At 42.8% G+C, this 19110-nt stretch overlaps 1 protein-coding gene across 2 annotated transcripts in view; it reads right to left on the bottom strand.

The window, feature by feature from the left end:
- The window catches only part of LOC135513273 (dipeptidyl aminopeptidase-like protein 6), a 138294-nt gene that overhangs the window by 16355 nt on the left and 102829 nt on the right, over nt 1-19110 (bottom strand). For both annotated transcript variants that reach the window (XM_064936141.1, XM_064936150.1), the window contains exons 6-10: nt 19023-19075; nt 16710-16791; nt 14567-14687; nt 3446-3600; nt 3074-3171 (exon numbers count right to left, since the gene is read on the bottom strand). In XM_064936141.1, coding sequence (XP_064792213.1) covers nt 3074-3171; nt 3446-3600; nt 14567-14687; nt 16710-16791; nt 19023-19075 — 509 coding nt within the window. The remainder of the gene's footprint in view (nt 1-3073; nt 3172-3445; nt 3601-14566; nt 14688-16709; nt 16792-19022; nt 19076-19110) is intronic.

The following is a 19110-nucleotide window of genomic DNA, read 5'->3' as shown; positions in this document are numbered from 1 at the left end:
GAGAGCAAGTTTCATCATTGTGCTTGATGGTTTTTGCATCTGCACTTGAAGAAACTTTCAAAGTTCTTGACATTTTCCTGATTGACTGACCTTCATGTCTTACAGTAATGATGGACTGTCATTTCTCTTTGCTTATTTGAGCTGTTCTTGCCATAATACGGACTTGGTATTTTACCCAATAGGGCCATCTTCTGTATACCTGTCACATTCGTTGTATGGATGAGACCAAGGCGCAGCGTGAGATGAATACATCTTCTTATTTAATGAAACAAAGAACACAAACAAACTTACAAAACAACAAAACAAATGTGAAGCTATATGAGTTAAGTGCAGACACAGGCAACTAACACATAGACAATAACCCACGAAATACCCAAGGTATATGGCTGCCTAAATATGGTTCCCAATCAGAGACAACGATAAACAGCTGCCTCTAATTGAGAACCAATCTAGTCAACCATAGACATACATAACACCTAGACTAGTAAACACCCATAGACATACAAAACCCCTAGACAGGAACAAAAACGCATACATCAACAAAGAAAACAAAGAATGCTAAGGTCAGGGCGTGACAGTACACCCCCCCCCCCCAAAAGGTGTGGCCACACACCTAAGCCTATATGGGAGGGTCTGGGTGGGCATAACTCCGAGGTGGAGGTTCTGGCTCGGGACGTGGACCCCGCTCCACTTCTGACTCGTCACACTTACTTAATGTCTCTGGAGTGGGAACCCTCACCGCCGACCACGGACTAGAGGATGCCACTGGACTGATGGTCGAGTCTGGAGTGAGTGGCACCTCTGGATTGGGGGGAGACTCTGGCGGATCCGGACTGGTGGGGAGACTCTGGCGGATCCGGACTGGTGGGGAGACTCTGGCGGATCCGGACTGGTGGGGAGACTCTGGCGGATCCGGACTGGTGGGGAGACTCTGGCGGATCCGGACTGGTGGGGAGACTCTGGCGGATCCGGACTGGTGGGGAGACTCTGGCGGATCCGGACTGGTGGGGAGACTCTGGCGGATCCGGACTGGTGGGGAGACTCTGGCGGATCCGGACTGGTGGGGAGACTCTGGCGGATCCGGACTGGTGGGGAGACTCTGGCGGATCCGGACTGGTGGGGAGACTCTGGCGGATCCGGACTGGTGGGGAGACTCTGGCGGATCCGGACTGGTGGGGAGACTCTGGCGGATCCGGACTGTGACCCGTCGTGGTAGGTTCCGGACTGCGACCTGTCATAGGAAGTTCCAGGCTGCGACCTGTCGTAGGAGGTTCCGGTCTGCGGCCCGTCGTAGGAGGTTCCGGTCTGTAGACTGTCGCCGGATGCTCTGGACTGCCGAGGCGCACTATAGGCCTGGTGTGTGGTGCCGGCACTGGTGGTACTGGGCTGAGGACACGCACCTCAGGGCGAGTGCGGGGAGCAGGCACAGGACATACTGGGCTGTGGAAGTGTACTGGAGGTCTGGAGTGTAGAGCTGACACAACCCGTCCTGGCTGGATGTTTATACTTATACAGGGCGCTGGCACAGGACACACAGGGCTGTGCAGACTCACAGTACGCAGAGCCGGCGCAGGATATCCTGGTCCATGGAGGTATACTGGAGACCAGGAGCGCTGAGCCGGCACCCTCCTTCCTGGCTGGATGCCCATTCCAGCCCGGCAAATGCGAGGAGCTGGAATAGAGCGCACCGGGCTAGAAATGCGCACTGGTGACACCGTGCGTTCCACCACATAACGGGGTGCCAGACCAGTAACACGCTCCCCACGGTAAGTACGAGGAGTTGGCTTAGGTCTCCGACCTGACTCGGACAATCTCCTCATGTGCCCCCCACCCCCCAAAAATATTGGTATGTCTCTCGGGCCTCCGTGCTAGCAGTGTACCCTCATAACGTCGCCGTTTCTCCACCTGCTTCCAATGCAGAGTCCTTTCCCCTCGGTACTTCTCCTCGTAGTATCGTCACTCAGCTTTTGCTGCCTCTAACTCCTCCTTTGGACAGCAATACTTCCCGGCTGTGTCCAGGGTCCTGCTCCATCCAGTATTTCCTCCCGGGTCCATTTCCCCATTAATCGCTGTTCCTCTTTATCACGCTGCTTGGTCCTTGTTTGGTGGGTGATTCTGTCACGTTCGTTGTATGGATGAGACCAAGGCGCAGCGTGAGATGAATACATCCTCTTATTTAATGAAACGAAGAACACTTAAACAAACTTACAAAACAACAAACCGAACGTGAAGCTATATATGATAAGTGCAGACACAGGCAACTAACACATAGACAATAACCCACGAAATACCCAAGGTATATGGCTGCCTAAATATGGTTCCCAATCAGAGACAACGATAAACAGCTGCCTCTAATTGAGAACCAATCTAGACAACCATAGACATACATAAAACCTGGACTAGTGAACACCGATAGACACGCAAAACCCCTAGACAGGGACAAAAACACATACATCACCCATGTCACACCCTGACCTAACCAAAATAATAAAGAAAACAAAGAATACTAAGGTCAGGGCGTGACAATACCACTCCTACCTTGTCACAACACAACTAATTGACTCAAACGCATTAAGGGAAGAGAAGAAATTTCACAAATTAACAAGGTACACCGGTTAATTGAAATGAGAGGATGAGAGAATGCCAAGAATGTGCAAAGGGTGGCTACTTTGAAGAATCTCAAATATAAAATAGATTTTGATTTGTTTAAAACTTTTTGGGTTACTACATGATTCCATATGTGTTATTTTATAGTTTTAATGTCTTTACTATTATTCTACAATATCGAAAATAGTAAAATAAAAAAGAAAGAAAAACCCTTCAATGAGTAGGTGTGTCCAAACTTTTGACTGGTACTGTGCTTAGTCAAATGTTTTAGTCAAAAGTTATTTCTGTGCTTCTTGCGGTCAATTTGCAGTCTACAAATGATTTGTAATTTTGTTCCGGCTCCTGACCATGCGCTACAGAAAATAATTGTCCCGTGGCTGAATCTAGTTGATGATCCCTGCCCTATGGGATAATAAAGATTATCTTGAACCGTGCAACTGTGTCATTCAGTCAGTGAGACACTTACCCTATCCTGGGGTCGTCTGGTTTCTTCATCTCCACCGTGTGAAGGGGGCCGTTCAAACTCACTACAGACAGGTGTACTACAGGGTTCTCCTCCCCAGCCTGCAGGGGAAAAGGCAGGTTACGTCAGAAATCATATAATTCAGTGGGTTATACGGTATCTATATGGATTCATTTTGTCTGTGTGAAGTCAACTGTCAGATCCACACAACTCTGTAGAAGAGTTTATCCCTTTTCTGTTCTGACCTGGGTTTGAACCAGAGACGATCTGCACAACAACAATTGGTACTCATTCAATACCACTCACCCAAAAACATCAGGGCAGTGTAGGGCAAAGAGGACAGAGAATATAGACAAGAGGCTGTCTCTGATTTACCTTGGGGTAATGGTACTCCAGTCCTATTGGATACGGGGCACCAGTGAAAATAGGGACCTCCATCTTGGGCACCAGGGTGTCGTTGATGGTGGCGTAGGACAGTCTGAGACCATCTGGAGACCACCAATGGGCTATGTGGGTCTGAAGGATCTCCTCTGAAACAACAAACCCCATAAACAATGAACTACTGTATCACACTGTATAAAAAATATGGTGATAAATAACATCCATTCAGCTTTAAGACTATAAGGTTTCCAAGATAGTTATAAGATTAATAATAAAGCTAATAGTCTGTTGTTACTGATACGATGTACACTGAACAAAAAGTAAATGCAACATGCAAACGTTTCAAAGATTTTAGTTACAGTTCATATAAGGATATCAGTCAATTGAAATGGATTCATTAGGCCCTAATCTATGGATTTCACATGACTGGGAAAATAGATATGCATCTGTAGGTCACAGATACCTTTAAAAAAAGCTAGGGGTGTGGATCGGAAAACCAGTCAATATCTGGTGTGACGACCATTCACCTCATGCAGCGCGACACATCTCCTTACATAGAGTTGATCAGGCTGTTGTTCACTCCTCTTCAATGGCTGTGCAAAGTTGCTGGATATTGGCGGGAACTGGAACACACTGTCGTACACTGTCGTACACGTCAACACAGAACATCTCAAATGTGCTGAATGGGTGACATGTCTGGTGAGTATGCAGGCCATGGAAGAACTGGGACATTTTCAGATTCCAGGAATTGTGTACAGATCCTTGTGACATGGGGCCGTGCATTGGGCCTCAGGTTCTCATCACGGTATCTCTGTGTATTCAAATTGCCATCGTTGGTCCCCCCCTAAAATGCAATTGTGTTTGTTGTCCGTAGCTTATGCCTGCCCATACAGTGCCTTGCGAAAGTATTCGGCCCCCTTGAACTTTGTGACCTTTTGCCACATTTCAGGCTTCAAACATAAAGATATAAAACTGTATTTTTTTGTGAAGAATCAACAACAAGTGGGACACAATCATGAAGTGGAACGACATTTATTGGATATTTCAAACTTTTTTAACAAATCAAAAACTGAAAAATTGGGCGTGCAAAATTATTCAGCCCCCTTAAATTAATACTTTGTAGCGCCACCTTTTGCTGCGATTACAGCTGTAAGTCGCTTGGGGTATGTCTCTATCAGTTTTGCACATGGAGAGACTGACATTTTTTCCCATTCCTCCTTGCAAAACAGCTCGATCTCAGTGAGGTTGGATGGAAAGCATTTGTGAACAGCAGTTTTCAGTTCTTTCCACAGATTCTCGATTGGATTGCAAGGCAGTGTTGTCCCGACACAAATCTAGGTTTGCTCCCAAAGCCGACTGGTCATTGGTTGTATTGGTTTGGTTACCAGAGACGCGACCCTGTCGTTTTGGGTCTGACAAGTCTTTTTGTTCTATATCTATGGATGTGACCCAGTCATTCGTTCTCAATGTTCCATTGCCATACTGGCTGGCAACGTTCTTCAGATCAGGAAGGAGACACGTTCTGTCTCATTGGGGCAGTCCATCAGACAACCAGATGGTAAAACGTGATTCATCACTGTTTCTGCTGCTCCAGAGTACAATAGAGGCGAGCTTTAAACCACTCCAACCGACGCTTGGCATTGTGCATGGTGATCTTAGACCTGTGTGCGGCTGTTTGGCCATGGAAAGCCATTTAATGAAGCTCCCGACAAACAGTTCTTGTGCTGACATTGTTTCCAGAGGCAGTTTGCAACACTCACTACTGAGTTCCAACCAAGGACTGACGATATATACGCGCAACATGCTTCAGCACTTCCCATTCCTCCTTGCAAAACAGCTCGAGCTCAGTGAGGTTGGATGGAGAGCATTTGTGAACAGCAGTTTTCAGTTCTTTCCACAGATTCTCGATTGGATTCAGGTCTGGACTTTGACTTGGCCATTCTAACACCTGGATATGTTTATTTTTGAACCATTCCATTGTAGATTTTGCTTTATGTTTTGGATCATTGTCTTGTTGGAAGATAAATCTCCGTCCAAGTCTCAGGTCTTTTGCAGACTCCATCCGGTTTTCTTCCAGAATGGTCCTGTATTTGGCTCCATCCATCTTCCCATCAATTTTAACCATCTTCCCTGTCCCTGCTGAAGAAAAGCAGGCCCAAACCATGATGCTGCCACCACCATGTTTGACAGTGAGTATGGTGTGTTCAGGGTGATGAGCTGTGTTGCTTTTACGCCAAACATAAAGTTTTGCATTGTTACCAAAAAGTCCAATTTTGGTTTCATCTGACCAGAGCACCTTCTTCCACATGTTTGGTGTGTCTCCCAGGTGGCTTGTGGCAAACTTTAAACAACACTTTTTATGGATATCTTTAAGAAATGGCTTTCTTCTTGCAACACTTTTTATGGATATCTTTAAGAAATGGCTTTCTTCTTGCAACACTTTTTATGGATATCTTTAAGAAATGGCTTTCTTCTTGCCACTTCCATAAAGGCCAGATTTGTGCAATATACGACTGATTGTTGTCCTATGGACAGTCTCCCACCTCAGCTGTAGATCTCTGCAGTTCATCCAGAGTGATCATGGGCCTCTTGGCTGCATCTCTGATCAGTCTTCTCCTTGTATGAGCTGAAAGTTTAGAGGGATGGCCAGGTCTTGGTAGATTTGCAGTGGTCTGATACTCCTTCCATTTCAATATTATCGCTTGCACAGTGCTCCTTGGGATTTTTAAAGCTTGGGAAATATTTTTGTATCCAAATCCGGCTTTAAACTTCTTCACAACAGTATCTCGGACCTGCCTGGTGTGTTCCTTGTTCTTCATGATGCTCTCTGCGCTTTTAACGGACCTCTGAGACTATCACAGTGCAGGTGCATTTATACGGAGACTTGATTACACACAGGTGGATTGTATTTATCATCATTAGTCATTTAGGTCAACATTGGATCATTCAGAGATCCTCACTGAACTTCTGGAGAGAGTTTGCTGCACTGAAAGTAAACAGGCTGAATAATTTTGCACGCCCAATTTTTCAGTTTTTGATTTGTTAAAAAAGTTAGAAATATCCAATAAATGTCGTTCCACTTCATGATTGTGTCCCACTTGTTGTTGATTCTTCACAAAAAATACAGTTTTATATCTTTATGTTTGAAGCCTGAAATGTGGCAAAAGGTCGCAAAGTTCAAGGGGGCCGAATACTTTCGCAAGGCACTGTACCATAACCCCACCACCACCATGGGGCACTCTGTTCACATCAGCAAACCACTTGCCCACACAACGCCATCTGCCCGGTACAGTTGAAACCGGGACTCATCGGTGAAGAGCACACTTCTCCAGCATGCCAGTGGCCATCAAAGGTGAGCATTTTACCACTGAAGTCCTTTACGACGTCGAACTGCAGTCAGATCAAGACCCTGGTGAGGACATGTTAGATAAATACGCTTTGTGCGTATGGAACATTTCTGGGATCTTTTATTTCACCTCATGAAACATGAGAACAACACTTTGTTGCATTTATGTTGCATTTATATTTTTGTTCAGTATATACAGTTGAAGTCGGATGTTTACATACACTTAGGTTGGATTCATTAAAACTCGTCTTTCAACCACTCCACAATCTTCTTTTTAACAAACTATAGTTTTGGCAAGTCGGTTAGAACATCTACTTTGTGTATGACACGAGTAATTTTTCCAACAATTGTTTACAGACTGAAGAACAACATTTCAACCATGAAGCACAGGGGTGGCAGCATCATATTGTGGGGGTGCTTTGCTGCAGGAGGGACTGGTGCACTTCACAAAATAGATGACTTCATGTGGAAGGAAAAGTATGCGGATATATTGAAGCATCATCTCAAGACATCAGTCAGGAAGTTAAAGCTTGGTCGCAAATGGGTCTTCCAAATGAACAATGACCCCAAGCATACATCCAAAGTTGTAGCAAAATGGCTTAAGGACAACAAAGTCAAGGTATTGGAGTGGCCATCACAAAGCCCTGACCTCAATCCTATAGAACATTTGTGGGCTGAAAAAGCCTGTGCGAGCAAGGAGGCCTACAGACCTGATTCAGTTACTCCAGCTCTGTCAGGAGGAATGGGCCAAAATTCACCCAACTTATTGTGGGAAGCTTGTGGAAGGCTACCCGAAACGTTTGACCCAAGTTAAACAATTTAACGGCAATGCTACCAAATACTAATTAAGTGTATGGAAACTTCTGACCCACTGTGAATGTGATGAAATAAATAAAAGCTGAAATAAATTATTCTCTCTACTATTATTAAATTCTTAAAATAAAGTGGTGATCCTAACTGACCTAAGACAGGTCATTTTTACTAGGATTAAACATCAGAAATTGTGAAAAACTGTATTTGGCTAAGATGCATGTACATTTCCGACTTCAACTGTATGTCATCCTATCCCAAAGTCACTTCATTAGCGGTGTGTGCTGATAAAGGTTATTTCCACCACACAACACAGTAAACAGATGCTGATGGAGCAGATGTGTTGTGGTCTGTCTCTGATTTATGGCACCCATTTACTGTACTGTCACTGGGGTGGAGGTCCATTACTCATAGCTATTGATGAAATATGCTGCAGGGTTACCGACAGAGATACAGAGGGATGTAGAATGTCAGATTATGTTCTGGGTCAATTTATTTCTTTATCATCCATCAGGTGTGGAGAGTGCATGTCAAAAGGTCATTTGAAAACAGAGGTAAAGAAAAGGACAAGATAAGTAATTAAATTAATTATATTACTGAGTTATATGAGTTATATGCCCAGTCAAATATAATCCACAAAAGCCCACCAGGTGGAAGCATAGACCTTCCAGGAAAGCTTCCTATCAAAGGAAACCTTTCCATGAGACAAACACAATTGTACTCAACTTCAGTTGACAGAGGATGAGGATGGTCTATGAAGGACGATGAAGACCAGCATACAGAGATTGTGTGGGAGAGCGGTGTACAATGATTTGACAAACATGTTGACTCGTCGTTCCCCTCTCTAGGGATGAGATATGGATAATTAAATAACTGATTGAATGCTCTCAAGGACAATGTTCAACACAATCTTCAGTACAGTATGACAGCATATATCCAACATAATCTATTGATGCATAGCAAAATACCATCTGTATGAGGAGTCGAAGCAGGGTATAGGTGATCTGAAAGAGCTGTGCTCTCTGCTGACCCACTGATAATCAATGGGTGGAAATATTGCTGAAACTGGCCTGCCATTTCAGAGCTTTGGTGAAGGAGTTCGAGTTCAGTGGGTCTGGTTACTTACTGTATTATATCAGTCTCAGTGTGGTCATGGTGACAGCATGAGGACCATGACCCAGATCTCCACAGCCCTCAAGGAGAGACAGATGGTCTAATAGAAAAATGTCTATATGTTTTCTTCCACTTTGAAAATGTGGAGCACCAAAAAATATAAGATGTTTTTAATTGAAATACAGCCTATATTGGGCCTATATGAATTCAAGCTGCTTTTGAAGCACATTTTGTGCCCTAGAACCTAATAAGTAAACTGTAAAGACATTAGTTTATTATAAAAGCTAAAGTGTTATATGAAAACCTGTCGTTGTGTGTGTATATATACTGTATATACTGAATGTGAAAAGACAGTATTATGCTTACTATGCACAGTAGCCTAATGCCCATCAAAGGAAGTGTTGATTCGATCCAGTGCACATATCTCCACATCACCAATCAATAACACACTTCCTATTCCAATACATCACCCCATAGACAGACAGACAGCTTCTCGTTTCCTGTTGCGACACGTCTGGGGTGATAAATCGGCACTGGGGTGTTGAAAAGAGATCCATGCCCTGCGCTGTCAGTTTTGTGTGACACTCTCTCTGCTCTGACTCTCTCTGCTCTGACACTCTCTCTGCTCTGACACTCTCTCTGCTCTGACACTCTCTCTGCTCTGACACTCTCTCTGCTCTGACACTCTCTCTGCTCTGACACTCTCTCTGCTCTGACACTCTCTCTGCTCTGACACTCTCTCTGCTCTGACACTCTCTCTGCTCTGCATGACAATCACTCCTGTCCTGTATGGCTGGAAGATAAACCTGTCTCATTACTATACTACACCACACTCACACCAATCATCCTGATCTGGTAAGACAGGGAGAGGGACACACACTCACACACACCAGTCTGGTGATGTTGCTCTGAGATTTTATTTTACTTGATTTATTTAACCTTTATTTAGCAGGGAGTCCCATTGAGACCAATGCCTCTTTGTCAAGGTAGCCCTGCATGAACACAATTTATCAAATATACAACATTCAAACATAAATCAGGTTCTGCAGTTCAAGAGTCACTGTATAACACTAGTGGCATACAAATATTATGCAACTACACTACATGCATACAAAAGTATGTGGACACCTGCTCGTCGAACATCTCATTCCAAAATCATGGGCATTAATATGGAGTTGGTCCCCCCTTTGCTGCTATAACAGCTTCCACTCTTCTGGAAAGGCTTTCCACTAGATGTTGGAACATTGCTGCAGAGACTTGCCTCCATTCAGCAACAAGAACATTAGTGAGGTCAGGCAGTTCGACACTGATGTTGGGCAATTAGGCCTGGCTCGCAGTTGGCGTTCCATTTCATCCCAAAGGTGTTCGATGGGGTTGAGGTTGGCTCTGTGCAGGCCAGTCAAGTCTTCCACACCGATCGACAAACCATTTCTGTATGGACCTCGCTTTGTGCACGGTTGCATGGTCAAGCTGAAACAGGAAAGGGCCTTCCCCAAACTGTTACAACAAAGCTGGAAGCACAGAATCATCTAGAATATCATTGTATGCTGTATTGTTAAGATTTCCCTTCACTGGAACTAAGGGGCCTAGCCCGAACCAGACCATTATTCCTCCTGCACCAAACTTTACAGTTGGCCCTATGCATCTCGAGATGAATTTGGTGCGAAAAGTGCAAATCAATCCCAGAATAACAGCAAAGGACCTTGTGAAGATGCTGGAGGAAACAGGTACAAGTATCTACATCCACAGTAAAACGAGTCCTACATCGACATAACCTGAAAGGCCGCTCAGCAAGGAAGAAGCCACTGCTCCAAAACCACCATACGAAAGCCAGACTATGGTTTTCAACTGCACATGGGGACAAAGATTGTACTTTTTGGAGAAATATCCTCTGGTCTGATGAAACAAAAATAGAACTGGTCATAGTGACCATCGTTATGTTTGGAGGAAAAAGGGGGAGGCTTGCAAGCCAAAGAACATCATCCCAACCGTGAAGCACAGGGTTGGCAGCATCATGTTGTGGGGATGCTTTGCTGCAGGAGGGACTGGTGCACTTTACAAAATAGATGGCTACATGAGGAAGGAAAATTATGTGGATATATTGAAGCAACATTTCAAGACATCAGTCAAGAAGTTAAAGCTTGGTTGCAAATGGGTCATCCAAATGGACAATGACCCAAAGCATACTTCCAAAGTTGTGGCAAAATGGCTTAAGGACAACAAAGTTAAGGTATTGGAGAGGCCATCACAAAGCCCTGACCTCAATTCCATAGAACATGAAGTGGTGATGCTAACTGACCTAAAACAGGGAATTTTTACTGGGATTAAATGTTAGGAATTGTGAAAAAACTTTAAATGTATTTGACTAAGGTGTATGTAAACTTCCGACTTCAACTGTATATTGGCACGGTTTGCCAACAACACCCGTGCCAATATGTCCTCCAAACACCTTCTTTGGCATTATCACTTAAGTAGAAACTTCTCGGAGCAACAACGGCTCAGCTGCGAAGTGGTAGGCCAGACAAGCTCACAGAACGGGACCGCCGAGTGCTGAAGCATGTTGCGTGTATATATCGTCAGTCCTTGGTTGTAACTCAGTAGTGAGTGTTGCAAACTGCCTCTGGAAACAATGTCAGCACAAGAACTGTTTGTCGGGAGCTTCATTAAATGGCTTTCCATGGCCGAACAGCCGCACACAGGTCTAAGATCACCATGCACAATGCCAAGCGTCGGTTGGAGTGGTTTAAAGCTCGCCGCTATTGTACTCTGGAGCAGCAGAAACAGTGATGAATCACGTTTTACCATCTGGTTGTCTGATGGACTGCCCCAATGAGACAGAACGTGTCTCCTTCCTGATCTGAAGAACGTTGCCAGCCAGTATGGCAATGGAACATTGAGAACGAATGACTGGGTCACATCCATAGATATAGAACAAAAAGACTTGTCAGACCCAAAACGACAGGGTCGCGTCTCTGGTAACCAAACCAATACAACCAATGACCAGTCGGCTTTGGGAGCAAACCTAGATTTGTGTCGGGACAACAGTGCCTTGCAATCCAATCGAGAATCTGTGGAAAGAACTGAAAACTGCTGTTCACAAATGCTTTCCATCCAACCTCACTGAGATCGAGCTGTTTTGCAAGGAGGAATGGGAAAAAATTTCAGTCTCTCGATGTGCAAAACTGATAGAGACATACCCCAAGCGACTTACAGCTGTAATCGCAGCAAAAGGTGGCGCTACAAAGTATTAACTTAAGGGGGCTGAATAATTTTGCACGCCCAATTTTTCAGTTTTTGATTTGTTAAAAAAGTTTGAAATATCCAATAAATGTCGTTCCACTTCATGATTGTGTCCCACTTGTTGTTGATTCTTCACAAAAAAATACAGTTTTATATCTTTATGTTTGAAGCCTGAAATGTGGCAAAAGGTCGCAAAGTTCAAGGGGGCCGAATACTTTCGCAAGGCACTGTATATATTGTGGAAGGATGAAATAGTATGAATAAATTAATCAAAATAACGGTTTTAATGAAAATATGTAAATCGTTATTTTAATATATTGGTTACCCATTGTATAAAAGTGATAATTAAAGCCAGTGTTTGGAGGATACAGTTGAAGTTGGAAGTTAACATAGACTTAGGTTGGAGTCATTAAAACTCCACAAATTTCTTGTTAACAAACTATAGTTTTGAACAAGTTCCACAGACATGTGACTAACAGAAATGAATTAACATCTCCCTGAACAAAGGGGGGGGGGTCAAAATCAAAAGCAACAGTCAGTATCTGGTGTGGCCACCAACTGCATTAAGTACTGCAGTGCATCTCCTCCTCATGGACTGCACCAGATTTGAGATCTGGGCTCTTCGCTGGCCATGGCACAGAATGAGCAGTATGGCTTGTGGCATTGTCATGCTGCAGGGTCATGTCAGGATGAGCCTGCAGGAAGGGTACTACATGAGGGAGGAGGATGTCCTCCCTGTAATGCACAGCGTCGAGATTGCCTGCAATGACAACAAGCTCAGTCCAATGATGCTGTGACCCAGACCATGACGGACCCTCCACCTCCAAATCGATCCCGCTCCAGAGTACAGGCCTCGGTGTAACGCTCATTCCTCCGATGGTAAACGCAAATCCGACCATCACCATCGGTGAGACAAAACCATGACTCGTCAGTGACTGCACTTTTTGCCAGTCCTGTCTGGTCCAGCAACGTTGGGTTTGTGCCCATAGGTGATTTTGTTGCCGGTGATGTCTGGTAAGGACCCGTCTTACAACAGGTCTACAAGCCCTCAGTCCAGCCTCTCTTAGCCTATTGCGGACAGTCTGAGCCCTGATGGAGGGATTGTGCGTTCCTGGTGTAACTGGTGTTTTTCAGAGTCAGTAGAAAGGCCTCTTTAGTGTCCTAAGTTTTCATAACTGTGACCTTATTAATTGCCTACCGTCTGTAAGCTGTTAGTGTCTTAATGACCGTTCCACAGGTGCATGTTCATTAATTGTTTATGGTTCATTGAACAAGCATGGGAAACAGTGTTTAAACCCTTTACAATGAAGATCTTTGAAGTTATTTGGATTATTTATGAATTATCTTTAAAAGACAGGGTCCTGAAAAAGGGATGTTTCTTTTTTTGCTGATTTTACATTTAGCTAACATTAGATAGTTAATCCAGAGATTCTTATTTTGCCTCGATTTGGTAGTCTCGTCCAGATCATCATGGCATTTGTAGTTATTTATGATAGCCACATTAGCAGCTAATTAGCAGTTCATTTTTAGGGGGTAAATACAGGCGAATATAATGATAAAAGTCACCTTGTCCTCGAGATATTTACAAAGTGAATGGTGAAAAAATGATTGGAACCATTTCCCTGTTTGACCTGATAGAGTGACCTTAGGGTAAACAAGTGTGTTATAATGATTTTATAATCCTCTCAAAAACTGATTTGGGATCAAGAATGCCCTGTGGTTGAACTGCAGCGATTAGCAGAGAGAGGAGGTACTACCTTCACCTTAAACCTAAGCCTGCTGTTATGAAACTCAGTCAAAACACTATAAAACCTACACATCCCATCCAGTAATGATGTTATATAAGGGGTTACATCGAAAGTTTTAAAACCATCAGCCAGCCAACAAAACAAATCAAAATGGGGGAAAATGTTAAAGAAATGAAGGAAAAAATGAATACAGTAGGTAGATCTATAGAAAGCTCACATACAATATTGAGCAGGAAATATTTAATATCACATTACAAATGGAGGCAGAGTTGTGTAGATGACAGCCAGCTGCAGATTGCAGCGATGCAGACATGAATTAATGAATACTGCCTAAACACAGAGACAAGCTAGGGGAGCTCTGGGGACAAAGATAGTGAAATGCAACCAGATGTTTGTCTTTAAAAGGAAATAATTTACAAACACAACCCATAGATAGCCTGCTGTCTTGGAGGAGAGGGAAAAACTGATCTTAAAAACAGCAGGTAGCTTAGCAGTTCAGAGCTTTGGGCCAGAAACCAAAAGGTCACTGGTTTGAAACCCTGAGCTGACTAGGTGAAAATGTGTCGATGCGCCCTTGAGCAAGGCACTTAACCCTAATTGCTCCTGTAAATCACACTGGATTAGAGCGTCTCCTAAATGACTAAAATGGAAACAAAATGGTCTCTTTATTATGATTGTATTATTCCTTATCCTTGTTTGAAACAATTGTACAGCATAGATGGAGGGGTTTCTTTGTGATTCCATGCCCGGTGTTTCAATACCGCTGCAATACTGGGGTGTAACTAACAAGCGTTCTCTATCCAGCTAGTATTTGTAGTTCTGTATGCAGTAGTGATGCTGTATTTGTAGTTCTCCTACCCTCATACAGCCAGTCACTCAGGCCGTTGAAGATGACTCCCTCCTTCCCTGTGGACACCAGGCGTATGGTCCTGCTCTCCACTGTTGCTCTGTAGTAGATGTTGTTCTCAAAGATAAAGATCTGGGTAAAAGAGGGACATGACGCTGGAGTGAATACAGCATCGTACCATTACATTTCAGAGATTTTGCTTTTGCTTCTTGCCAGGCTTTCAAATGCCTTCTTTTCAGCTTGACACTATGGCTGCCTTATAATTACTACAGTAGATAAAACATAATTACTACCTTATAATAATAAAACTGTATAACCCTTAATGTATAACCCTTAACCCTTAACTGTATAACCCTTAACTGTATAACCCTTAATTACTAGATAAAGAAAAAAGACTGACACTCCTTCTGGGCAATTTTCATCACAGTGGGACATTCACTCAGTACTAAAAACACCCATCCATCCTTCAGCCTGGAGACATTTCCACTCACACAAATAGACACGTCAACCCAATCTGGACTGAGTGACAAAACATGCCTTAAAGCATTGAATACAGCAGATATAAAAGGAAGCAGATTTCATTAGAGGTCATATTCCACCCCATCTTCAAATAGAGTGGTAAGCAAAACACCCCTCTGCTTCGAATGAAGGTACTGTAGCCGTCTGAATCACTGAAGGGGCACACACACATCCATGCACACACATACACCTACAAACACACAACCATGCACACTTTCTGGGTGATTGAGAACTGGTTCAGACAGGGGTGGGGAGGTTGTGAGGAGTGGGGAGGTTGGCATTACTGTGTTAAGCTGCTGATGCAATGTTGGACTGCTGGTGTATGCCCACTGTGCCCATGGTACCATAGTGAGTAGTAGGGATTAAGAAGACTACTGCTGGGGGGGGGGGGGACTACTGCTGTCAATCCACTCTCCTCTCCTGTCCTTCAAACTTCACCCTGTGTCAGTGGGAGAGGGTTATATCTGAGCTGTGTCCTTCAGACAAACTCTCAAACATTGATTTACTCTCTTCATTTTCTATACCCTTTGTACATGAGGCTTGTGTGTGTGTGTGTGTGTGTGTGTGTGTGTGTGTGTGTGTGTGTGTGTGTGTGTGTGTGTGTGTGTGTGTGTGTGTGAGTGAGTGAGTGAGTGAGTGAGTGAGTGTGTGTGAGTGAGTGAGTGTGTGTGTGTGTGAGTGTGTGTGTGTGATGTGGAACCAGAAGCATCCTGCTGTGATCATTAAGCCATGGGCAATTACTCTACATGACAGAGGAATCAGCACCACTGGATCCAAACACACGTTTCATATGCAATGTCATATAATGGACAATCTGACAATTGTGACAGGTTTTAATATGCAAAATCATTACTTCCAAAAATGAGAGAAGAATAACTATCTGGTATTATCAGGTGAGAGTAAACACATCGGCTCAGACAGTTCACCCATACAGCTCTAGCTCTTCATTAACCAAACACGCAGATAAACATCAAAACAAAAATAAACCAATCAGGTACTATATTACCATATGCAAATTTAGCCGCTTTCTCACTTGGCAGACGACGAAATCTCATATTGTAGCAACTTCAAATATTAATATTTTCTCCCTCTAAATGTGTCTGTAGCCTAATGTAGACAAATGATATGATAAGAGCAATTACAAAACCTACAGATTTGCAATAAAAGGTAAGTCAGTTGAGAAACACAAGGGAATACAGCCCATTACTGTTGTTCTGTAATTAGTCCTGTCTAAAGTGATGTGTGTTATGAGGTAAATGAGGAAGTGTGTATTAATGAGGGAAAACAACAAAGATATTGTAGCTGTGAGAGACACTGCTCTTTTTAGAAGACCTCTCTCCTTTCCCACAAAAACAACAATGTTGTTGTTTTAACCATAGTAACAGCATTTTGACATCACCTCCAAAGTGATGCTGTGGAGAAAGGAAAAGCATAGAGGGGCTTATCACGGTGTCTGTCAACTCTCTCCCTTTGTCATACCTTCAAAATGCTGGATCAACATTTGTTTCAAGTTCAAGGCTGGAGCATATCGGTAATTGAGGTGTGTGTGTGTGTGTGTGTGTGAGCGCGTTTGTGTGCATGTGTGTTTTTTTTCAGTGAGACAGTGAGGGTGTAGACGTGTGTGGGGTCTCTTACCAGCTGTTGGCCCTTAGGTCCCCATCCAGCATACTGCAGCGGGGCGTTCCGTACCTCAGGAGGATTCAGACTCCAGGTCTCTCTGTGGAGATAAAACACACACTCTGTCATGGTGTCTGTGTGTGTGTGTATGTGTTTCAGAGTGTGTGCCTCAGACTGTGCACAGAAATACATGGAATCTTCCAGTGAGCTATCTAGGTTGCTTCTGTAATGGTAAAATCAATCATCCAAAGCTAAATTTAGCACTAGAAAAGTTTCCTTAACTTTAATACTAAGTATAAATATGGAACAAAAAGCAGGCCAGACAGAGTGTGTGACAATACAACCCAGCAAACCAGGAATATTCCCAGAACAATTAAGTTCAAGTTAAGCTTTTTTTAAATCTAATATTAGGGTGATAACATCCAAAAAGCATTCGGAGAACGTTTTTGATATAATATATTTAACAAAAATGTTTTAGATGAAATATCATTGGAAGGTTCTAACATTCACTAAAATGTTATGCACAACATCTGTAACAAACACCACAGAAACTTTCCCCAAACGTTTGTTTGAAACAATTGACTGATGTTCTATAAAAGGTTCCCAGAATGTTTCATTACGGTGTGGGAAACAGTCTGGTGGGAACATCACAAAATATATGTCCCCAAAACATAAAACCTGTTGAGTTGTGCAGATGATTCTACAATGTTTCTTTTAGGTTGCAAAAAACAATCACCTGATGTTCAAAGAACATTCCCAGAACACACTTTGTCTGTTCTTAATAAGGTTCCCAGAATGTTTCATTAGGTTGTGTTAACATTGTTAGGACATGACAAGATATACAGTTGACGTCAGAAGTTTACATACACCTTCGCCAAATACATTTAAACTCAGATTTCACAACAGTCAATTTAGCGTATGTTAACTTCTGACCCACTGGAATTGTGATACAGTGAGTTATAAGTGAAATATTCTGTCTTTAAACAATTGTTGGAAAAACGACAAGTATCATGCACAAAGTAGATGTCCTAACAAACTTGCCAAAACCATAGTTTGTTAACAAGAAATGTGTGGGTCTTAACTACTATTCTACAATATATAAAATAGTAAAAATAAAGAAAAACTAAGTAGGTGTGTCCAAACTTTTGACTGGAACTGTACATTTCATACTTTTCCTCCTCCGTACTGGTCCCCCGTGGGAATCGAACCCACAACCCTGGAGTTGCAAGAGCTACACAGGACTGATTATGTGCTGATTATCACAATGTCTCTATTAGCTTGCAAAAAAACATTTGCCTAATATTCTTTAAAAGTTCCTAAAACATTTATTTAGGTTGTTGGAACTTTGTGGGGATATGACAGGAGATGGTTCCCATAACACTAAAACTGTCCAGTTGTGCTGACCTTCAGATAATGTTTGTATCAGGGTGCATAAAACAATCCTTTGATATTGCAAGAATGTTGACAGAACAGCCTTTGAGTTCTTTAACGGCTCCCAGAACATTTAATTAGGTCATGGGAACAGTGTGGTTACATCACAAGAGATAGATTCCATGTTGACTGGATGTCCTTTCAGTGGTGGACCATCCTTGATACACACTGGAAACTGTTGAGCAAGAAACATCCAGTAGCGTTTTGGGACATATTTTGTCTGTACGCAACATTTATAAATGAGGTGAGTGTTTTTGGTACCCTAAAATAAACATTGGTTGAATCATCCGCACAACTGGACAGTTTTTGTGTTTTGGGAACAGATTAAATATGTTTTAGGAATGTTCTTGCACCATCTGGCAGATGTTTTATGCAAACACTCTATAATCATCACCACGACTGGGCGGTTTCTGTGTTAAGAGAACATTTGCCGTGGCCTAACAAATGTTCTGGGAACCCAATTTTGGTTTGCTGGGAAGAGACCATTACATATGCTGATATTAGGGATGGTGTTTTAACTTCATCCACCAGTTGGCAGCACAACCAACCAGGTGCACAGATGTGACCACCGACACTAAGCACTTATGTAGCAGAAAGTCAAGCTGTCCCTGAAAACATTCAACAGTTTCCGGTTTTATCTAATACTTAGACTCTCATCTTATTTTTGTCTAAGAGAGTGAAAGAAAAGAAAAGAAAAGAAAGAAAGAAAGAAAGAAAGAAAAGAAAGAAAAGAAAGAAAAGAAAGAAAAGAAAGAAAGAAAAAAGAAAAAAGAAAGAAAAAAGAAAGAAAGAAAAAGAAAGAAAAAAAGAAAGAAAGAGAAAGAAAGAAAGAAAGAAAGAGAAAGAAAAAGAACAAAAAAAAGAAGGAAAGAAAGGAGAGAAACAGAGACAGAGACTTACGGGGTGATGAGACTACAGATGATGTAGAAGGCCATGTAGGAGTGGTGGTAGACCTGCAGAGACAAACACAACTTCAGCATCCAGCATT

This window comes from Oncorhynchus masou, chromosome 3 (assembly GCF_036934945.1).
Source record: "Oncorhynchus masou masou isolate Uvic2021 chromosome 3, UVic_Omas_1.1, whole genome shotgun sequence".
Taxonomy (NCBI): domain Eukaryota; kingdom Metazoa; phylum Chordata; class Actinopteri; order Salmoniformes; family Salmonidae; genus Oncorhynchus; species Oncorhynchus masou.
This window is presented reverse-complemented; position numbering and strand designations above follow the sequence as displayed.